The 8,947-nt window shown below is 36.5% G+C and overlaps 2 protein-coding genes across 2 annotated transcripts; one reads left to right on the forward strand and one right to left on the reverse strand.

Annotated features, from left to right (window-relative positions):
* Window positions 1–5,629: 5,629 nt before the first annotated feature.
* Window positions 5,630–6,129, reverse strand: LOC110031808 (putative glycine-rich cell wall structural protein 1). Its single transcript, XM_020735214.1, has 2 exons — window positions 5,706–6,129; window positions 5,630–5,646 (listed from the first exon to the last, which is right to left on the reverse strand). The coding sequence occupies exons 1-2, from the start codon at window positions 6,127–6,129 to the stop codon at window positions 5,630–5,632; spliced, it is 441 nt and encodes a 146-aa protein (XP_020590873.1).
* Window positions 6,130–8,000: 1,871 nt separating this feature from the next.
* On the forward strand, window positions 8,001–8,291 carry LOC110031809 (glycine-rich protein DOT1-like). The gene has a single exon (XM_020735215.1). It carries the CDS (start codon window positions 8,001–8,003, stop codon window positions 8,289–8,291), a length of 291 nt encoding a protein of 96 aa, XP_020590874.1.
* The last annotated feature ends 656 nt before the right edge of the window (window positions 8,292–8,947 follow it).

An 8,947-nucleotide genomic window follows, 5' to 3' on the forward strand; every position in this document is an offset into this window, starting at 1 on the left:
CACACACACACACACACACACACACACACACACACACACACACACACACGGAAATTTAGTGGTATATATATAAATCTTTTTTAAACAAATATTTAAGGGTTTCACATTTAAGGCTACATAATAGCCATTACATTTTTTCAATAGGGTTTTGGGTTGACCTTAAAAACAAGAGAAAATTAAATACTTCAAAAAGCTTCAAAGAATAAGAAAGGAAGTCTTCAAAGGTCTATAATCCTGCAAAGCAAATCAAACAATACAAGCACACTAAACAAAAAGATAAACCAAACCAACGAAAACTAGAAAAAGAAAGAAAAACCATCAAACAAATCACCAAAACAAAGACATGAATGATAACCAACTAGAGCTCATAACTTACCTGCAAGTAAATTTTAAAATTCCATCTTAGATTTTTTAATATATAAAAATATATTCAATATTTTTTGAATTTTAATAAAGGTTGAAATTCATCACAGCTCAAAAAATCAATTTAAGCAATCAGTGAAGATCAATGAAGAAATACAAACTTATCAACAACAAGTTAACCATCAGAAACAATAGCTAGCTCAAATAACAAACCAAATCGAGTTCAAAACTCAATCCAACACGATGGAAGGATATCGAAGGTCAATCAATCCTAGCAAACATCACATTAACTAAAATATCCACAAAATACACATGACCGAATAAAAATAACATCTCACATGAAGTAAAATTACTTTCACCAGAGCTCAAAACTTATCTGAAGAAAAAAATTTAAAATTTCTTCCTAAATTTTGAATATATAATAATATATTTAGAAATATGGTTGAATCTTAATAATGGTTGGAAATCTTCATTGATTAAAACCCAGCTCAGTATTTGATCAAAGTAGAAACAAATCCAATTCTAAACCACATCACTATTTTTGTTAGTTCCGAGCTATAAATAATTTCCAAAGAACAAAGAAAGAAAAGCAATAACTCACATTACTATTTCAGTTTTGATTTCATATGCATGATCATAGAGAATAAACCATCAAGCAATTCAAGCTTGTTTCTTAAGAGAATTTTTTGTAGGCTCATTTGGTTTTTTAATGTTAGAATACTATGCTTTGAATTTACACTAACAAAGTGATGTTGTTTTTCTGCTACATCTTATTATTATGAAGAAGTCTAAGAGTTTACTTAAAGCATTCTCCTAGAGGTAATGAAGATGATGTCTACATGCTATTAATGACGATCACTGAAAAGTACTATTTCAAGCAATTCTAAAAGAATTTCTCAAAGCAAATCTATGGGGTATCAATGCACAAATGATTTCATGAGATTTTGTGCTACTTTGTTGTCATACTTCTCATTATATGGGTGTCGTGTGTGAAAAAAATTCACTCTACCAAAATAAATGAAAAAATGAATATTTGCATACATACCATTTAATTCCTAAGTATTTACAGATATAACTCCTATGCTTTATTTTTTGCATATATGTCATCTTAACTATCAGTGATATGTATGTCACTTGTCTATGAGGTTTTGGTTGTCTCTGTAAGCTGTGATGCCCTAGCATAGGAGTCGTGAGCTACCAATCAGGAGTGTTGACGATAGAGGAGTGTTGTCGAAGTGGTGGACCGTCACCGGGTGAAGAGGAAGAGTGTCACGAGAGTGGGGGAGGGATTTAGGGCGAAACCGCAATGAGAGAAGAATTTAGGGCGAAATTGGAAAGAGAGAAGCGTGCGGGGGATATAAAGAAACGATAATTTTGATGATATAAATAATAAGTTTTGATGGTTTAGTTACAGTTGTTAACTGTTGATTTTTTAATTTAGATAGTAACCGACGATTAACAATGTTATTTTTTTTTTCCTTAAAAAGTGACAAATCGAGAAGTAGTAATATCATCTGAAAATTTAAAGATTAATTTAAAGATTAAGTATCCGTTGCTAAGTCATGGGAAATTAAACCAACATCTGTGACACAAATTGGGCCGTCAGTAATGGCGTCGCTTATAGCGCACTTTCCTGAAATGATAGGGTAGCTCTAGATTAAATGGAGCTGATTTGGAACCGTTGATCTTCTTGATCATCAAACCTAATTATCAGCCTTCACTTCCCTTCCATCATACATGAGAGTATCTGCACGAGAAGCAAAGTTACTTATCTGTCCTTCGACGTATCCCTTACTCTTGATTAAAATCAACTCATTGGTCCCTGCCTTTTGAACAATAACAATCGAAGGGAAAATTGACTGTAAATATTTGTCCATATCTAACGAAGCCAGACCACACCTTCCTTCTTGACCTTCCTTGCCAAGGCAGCATTGATATCCTCCAGAGTGGAATCAACGAAGGCCCAATCATTTTTAGTCATGATGCCACAAAAGTCTAGAGCTAACACCTTGATAATAACCTAGCTTTCTAAATATTTGTGAACACTAATATTGGCACGCTTGATGCTGTTTCTTTGCTCCAGAAGGTTGCAAAGACGTTAACGATTGACCACCACAGGCATGTAAGTGGGACTTACCCCAATCAGCCAGCCTCCCTCCATGAAATCAAAGCAGTATTTACGCTTCCATTCATTCATTTTACTCTTCAATCTCTTAAAATGAATCCTACTACCTGAAATGAATTGGATGAAACGTATCGGGTAGGCAAACAAGAAGAATAATTACCTGAAAAGGTAGGTGGACCATGGATTGCCAATTTAACGATTGAATAACACCACAATTCATGAGGATGTCAATCAAATTCAACATTACTTATGCTGGAATGATCCCATATAATCGAAAGATGCTCACTGGCTATGCATAAATGGGCATGCTAGAGTCGAGATAAAATTAGTCCTTATAGAACAACAACTCATTAGCAAAAAGGGAATTCACCATTTGGTTTGTCGTAGCCTCAACCAAAAGGTAACCCAGCTGAGTGAAATTCCACAGCACGGATTCTTCCTGAATTTTCCTTAGCGATCCTATTCAGTCTGAGCTTGAGGCACCTGAAAATTCTCCCTTACAACCATGATTTCCTGATGAAGGAGATTCTCTGATTGCTTTAGCATTTCTACTTCTTGACCCAAGCTGAATAATCAGGTCATATAACCGGTCGCATCTATAACAGTGGTCACGTTCACTGCATGAGCCAAGAAAATTAGTCAGGGGATCACTACCTTGCGGTTCACCCAGAGTTCTTTGTCACTAAAATGTACCCGTCAAATTGATTGCAAAAACAAAAAAAACTTGGTCTACACACCAGTTTGCGATTGGAGAAAGTATTATATCTGCAGTCCAGTTGTAAAACTGTATTAATATTTTAATCACAATGCGTCACTTATACGGTCCAACTTCACTGAATATAATTTTTTTTTTTTATTGAAGAAAAAAAAACCTAATGCTATAGCATTTTTCTCTTATCTCTCTCTTCCCTTCATTTATTTTCCTCTCTCTGTCCTCAAAATACCTACATTCTCTCTCTTCATCTACTTTGTATCCATCCATGGAAAAAAATTTCATACGGAGCCCATACGCCGAGCTACGTACGGGCTCCAATTAGATTAAGGCCCCAAAAAGAAATGTATGTAAGGGGGTCCTATTTTAAAAAACTTATAAATTTATTGTATTAAATATTATTTAGGTGGTTTAATCTAATTAGAGACCGTACACAGCTCTGCATACAAGCTCCGTATTGAAAATTTTCCATCCTTGGGTGTCATTAAAGGACAAATTTAGATTTAACATACAAACATGCACAAAATAATATTTAATAAACATATCTATAAGTATATAATAAGAATCTATTTGAAAGTCTAACTAAAATATTTATTCTTTAGTTTCTTTAAGGAAATCAACATGTTTAAAAATAAAATAAGCGGGTCTCAAAATTTTAGCTTTTTTCCTGAAATCAAAATCAGCAAATATGTATATATATATATATACATTGGCGATTTTTATCTCGCATTTTACTCGTATAAAATAAAATCTTCACTTATTAACTATGTTGAATTAATTTGTATAATTGTGTCCACAATTTATCCGAATAAAAGTCTTATTCAGGCTTTGATTTCCCCCCAAGACTTACCTATATAACTTTGCCGTCTTTGATACGAGTTTCATGACTTAACCCTAAAACTTGCCCATAAAATTTTTTTATGAAATTGATAAATAATCATATATTCAAACTCACGCTATTACTATCATCATCATCATCAACATCATCGTCATGAAATGATAAATGAAAAATGAAAATAAAATAAAATTTTCACTTATTAACTAAGTTGAATTAATTTGTATAATTGTGTCCACAATTTATTAAAATCTTCACTTATTAACTATGTTGAATTAATTTGTATAATTGTGTCCACAATTTATCCGAATAAAAGTCTTATTCAGGCTTTGATTTCCCCCCAAGACTTACCTATATAACTTTGCCGTCTTTGATACGAGTTTCATGACTTAACCCTAAAACTTGCCCATAAAATTTTTTTATGAAATTGATAAATAATCATATATTCAAACTCACGCTATTACTATCATCATCATCATCAACATCATCGTCATGAAATGATAAATGAAAAATCAAAAGGTGCCTCATTCTTTCATGTGAAAAGCTCTCTTACATCTTTTTTTCTTAAGTTGTCGAATATACAACTTCAAATTTCTAATTATTTGATCGTACCATGCATAAATGCATGAGATTGGAGGCTCGGAATTTCACTCATATGCATATTTACCAAGTGTCGCTCTTATTATAATATATATGCATTTCAATCAGAACTCCCACAATTAGTATTTGTTTAATTTAATGATAGGAAGAGAAGCAGAAAAAAAAAGTGCTTGATATTATCTCATTTATAAATGACATCGTTCTCCATTACATGACAATACCCGACATAGCTATAATTTCTATTACAACTTATATTATAATATCACATTATTACATACTTTTTAATCAACTAGAAAATCTGGTAGATCTTATTCTTTGGTAACCATAACTATAACATTATTCCTTTATGTTAAGTAGAATAAAAACAGAAGGTAGGCCACTTTCACAAACCTCAACTGTTGACTCCGTCACCACCACCACCACCGAGATAGTGGCTGCAGCCACCTCCTGCTTTTGAACAGTCTTTAATGGCGGCCATCACCTCCGCTGTTATAGCCGCCATCCTTTCCACTGCCATATCCTTCGCCGCCACTGCCATTGCCGCCCCCGATGGGATGATCACCTTCTCCACGATTACCATTACCATTGCCGTCTTCATTGCTACCCCCGGAAGGTTGATCACCACTTCCGATGGGTTGACCACCGCCGGGTTGTCACTGCCGGGTTGATCTCCGATGGGTTGATCATTGCCAGGCCACCGCCGGGTTGATCTCCGATGGGTTGATCATTGCCAGGTTGATCACCGCCTCCGATGGGTTGATCACCGCCGGGTTGATCTCCTATAGGTTGATCACACGGCCCGCTTCCGATGGGTTGATCACCGCCGGGTTGATCTCCAATAGGTTGATCACCGCCGGGTTGATTGCCCCATCCGATGGGTTGATCACCGCCGGGTTGATCTCCGATGGGTTGATCACCACCGGGTTGATTGCCCCCTCCGATGGGTTGATCACCGCCGGGTTGATTACCGCCGGGTTGATCCCCGATGGGTTGATCACCACCTCCGATGGGCTGATCACCGTCGGGTTGATCTCCGATAGGTTGATCACCGCCTCCGATGAGTTGATCACCCCCGGGTTGATATCCGATGGGTTGATCACCCCCGGGTTGATCTCCGATGGGTTGATAACTGCCAGGTTGATCTCCGATTGGTTGATCACCATTTCCTTCTCTGCCATTATCATTGCTGTTGTTCTCTGAAATTCCTCCATTGCCACCATCATCACCACCGTTGCCACCGCCTCCACCAACTACTCCGTTGCCACCATCTTTGCCATTGCCTCCATCAACTCCTCCTCCACTGCTACCATCACCACCAACACCAGTGCTGCTATTGTCACCACTGCTCTTTTCTCCACCATCTCCTCCACTACTTCCACCATCCCCTCCCACTTGACTATTGTCTGGTGGCAAAGACCTCGCACAAGAAAGGCAAGTACTAATGCTAAGCAGAAGTAGAATTGCAAGGGTTTTAAGCCTACTGCCAGTAGCCATTCTGATTTATATGTGAAGGCAGATGAGCTGTGGTGCCGATGGGACTGGTATTTATAGCTAAGAGATAGCACTATGTCATGGGTTTATCAAATCGGGTGAGGCTCACTTTGGCGTGTTATATTAGATTTTCTGGAAGAGTTGAAAGAAAAAAATGTTACAATTACTACATGTCCAAAATATTATTTTGGCTAAATTGATAGTTTTGGAAGCCTCAAATTTTTGTGCCTATATCCATGAGCTCATTCAAGATTTATGGTTTAAAGATCATCATAAATTTATCAAGAGTTTCAACCATTGTGATCTCATTCAGGCATTAATGTCACTAAATTCTTTGATTATCTTACGTCTTCTTTCTTCAAGAGAAAATATAACAGGGTATCATATGTTTTTATTTTACTTTCATTTTCAAGAGTTTTAAGAAAAAGGATGGTCAATTAAGACTAAATGAATAAAAATATTTATGTGAAGTTACTTCTTCCTCATCTTCCAATGGCCTTAATGATTGAAAGTGGAATACTAATATGGGAGTTGGTTTCGAAGAAATATATTAGTGGCACAACGGTGGCATTACCAATATTTGGTGGTATGGCCACAAGGAATATTTGCACTGCCTGGCAATCAACTTTTTGGTGGTATTGCAGCTGCACATACAATAAGGCATATATGCGTGGGCAAGTGTTTCAGGCTAAGCTACCCGGAAGCCCACCCCACCAGTTTTTGGTGGTGATACAGCTTCAATCAATATAAGTCGCTTAATTTTTTCTTCCATTATCTGATAGTTTTGAGATGATTATTGAAAATCTCTTCTAAAATATTTTAGTACATTAAAATAATTGTATTTTTTATTTATAAATTAAAACACCTTTTTGCCTCAAAATTATTAAAAACATATATTACAAACTTCCAAAATAATTCCCTTCCACATTTGTAAAGAGCATTTAAGTTTTTTTAAACAATCTATGTAATTATATGTTGCTTGTTTAGAGCGATTAAACTTGCATAAGAAAATACAACGGTAATATGGCATATTCAGGGAAAATCTATTTTTTATGTTTCATAGCATGTTAATATATATATTGGTATGGATGTTTCTCCTAATATTTTTGTGAAGTACATATTGAAACTCATCACAAAGAAGTCATTTTAAAAAAAAAATTTGACCCTGTAAACTCCAATACACGTTGTTGGTCGCTTGATGCACACTTTAACAAGCACTGTCATGCGAACACCTCTTCTCCTCTTACTTGGTTATAGAGCTGTCAAAACGGCTTGTTGTTCATGAACAACTCGTATTCGGCTCGTTAGGAAGCTCGTGTTTGATTCTTTCGCTAAGTTGATAAGTCGAACACAAAATTTTTTTTTTTTGTGCTCGATATATAAACGAGCCTAACACGAACAAATATTTGTTTGTCCGTATTCGGCTCATTTTGGCTTGAAAAAGGAATACACACACACACACACACACACACATATATATATAGACCCACTAAAGATTTATAGCTCCCCAATTCTACAAAAAATACTCAACTTGGCCTTTTTCCACTAAACTCCCCCAAATTACTTAAGTACTCTTGAAACCCTAAATTTGGCCAAAATTCCCAAAATTCCACAAACTTTTTTGTTCCACTAAACCTCTCTTTTTCTCTATATCCTTCTTTATTTCTCTTACTCTCTCTCCCATCATCATTTTCTTTTCCTTTTTCTTTCCCCTCCCTCTTTTTTCCCCCCCCCCCCCCCCCCCCCCCCCCACGAAAGTTGAAGGGGCCGCAGCCATAAACCTACAGGTCCTTCACCATGCAGTGCAAGCCCTTAGCTATAAATACCACACACTTGTCCACCACATCTTCTCATCCATCACTCCATCAACCACAATGGCTAGCCCGACAAAGTTCAGGGCTTTAGTACTTCTAGCTCTCATTAGCATTAGCTTGGGCCTCTCCTCCGCAGCAAGGTCCCTGAAAGCCATTAGCTACGGAGAAGTTGGAGCAAATTGTGAGGGAGGCGGACATGGCGGAGGGGCTGATGGTGGTTCTGCGAAGGGAAATAAAGGTGTAGATGGTTCAGGTGTTGGGGGACCAGGTGGAGAAGTTGGTGGTGGCGGCGGATCAGGCTCAGAGGCGGGTGGCGCTGCCGGAGGAGGAGGAGGAGGAGGGCACAACTAAATGCAGGGCTACTTTATAAATAGCATTAAAGAGCTGTAGCATATTATAATTTTGTGAAATTGCACCCCGCTCAATCATGCACTGTGCTGTAACAGATTATAATTCTGTATGCCGACTTATGAATCAAATCAAAATATGGTTTGTACTTAAAGTACGTGTCATTCTTCTTCTTCTTCGGTGTTTTCTTTTTTCTTTTTATGCTCTGTTCATTTGGAAAAATAACGTTGTTCGTTTATTTTATTTTATTTTTCTGGGATCAAACGATACATTTCAATCTCTAATAGCAATTTACCAAAAAAATTTTGTACGCAAATTTGGTGAGATGTGTTGAGCTGAATTGAGAGGAGAATGTGTGCATAACTTATCCATTCTTCACATCTTTTCTTCGTTTTTGAAATTTATTGATGAAAATCGTTGGATTTGATCAATGAGGGTAGTTGACTATATCATAATAAAATTTCAATTTTTTTTATTTATTTATTGGGCTTTATTAATGGAAATAGTTTGATTTGTTCCATTCTTCACATCTAGTCATTGCCTAATCACTATTACTCAGTCAATTTCTTCTAATTGTTGTCACTAGACACTTTGTCTTGATCAGTATTGTTCGATTGTCATCACTTTAATTTTATCGCCCAAGTGTTGTCTCATTATCT

Source organism: Phalaenopsis equestris, unplaced genomic scaffold, assembly GCF_001263595.1.
Source record: "Phalaenopsis equestris unplaced genomic scaffold, ASM126359v1 Scaffold000842, whole genome shotgun sequence".
NCBI lineage: Eukaryota > Viridiplantae > Streptophyta > Magnoliopsida > Asparagales > Orchidaceae > Phalaenopsis > Phalaenopsis equestris.

What these genes read in the sequence shown, in the direction of transcription:
- LOC110031809 (XM_020735215.1), top strand. Translation starts at nt 8,001, where the DNA reads ATGGCTAGCCCGACAAAGTTCAGGGCTTTAGTACTTCTAGCTCTCATT.
- LOC110031808 (XM_020735214.1), bottom strand. Translation starts at nt 6,129, where the DNA reads ATGGCTACTGGCAGTAGGCTTAAAACCCTTGCAATTCTACTTCTGCTT.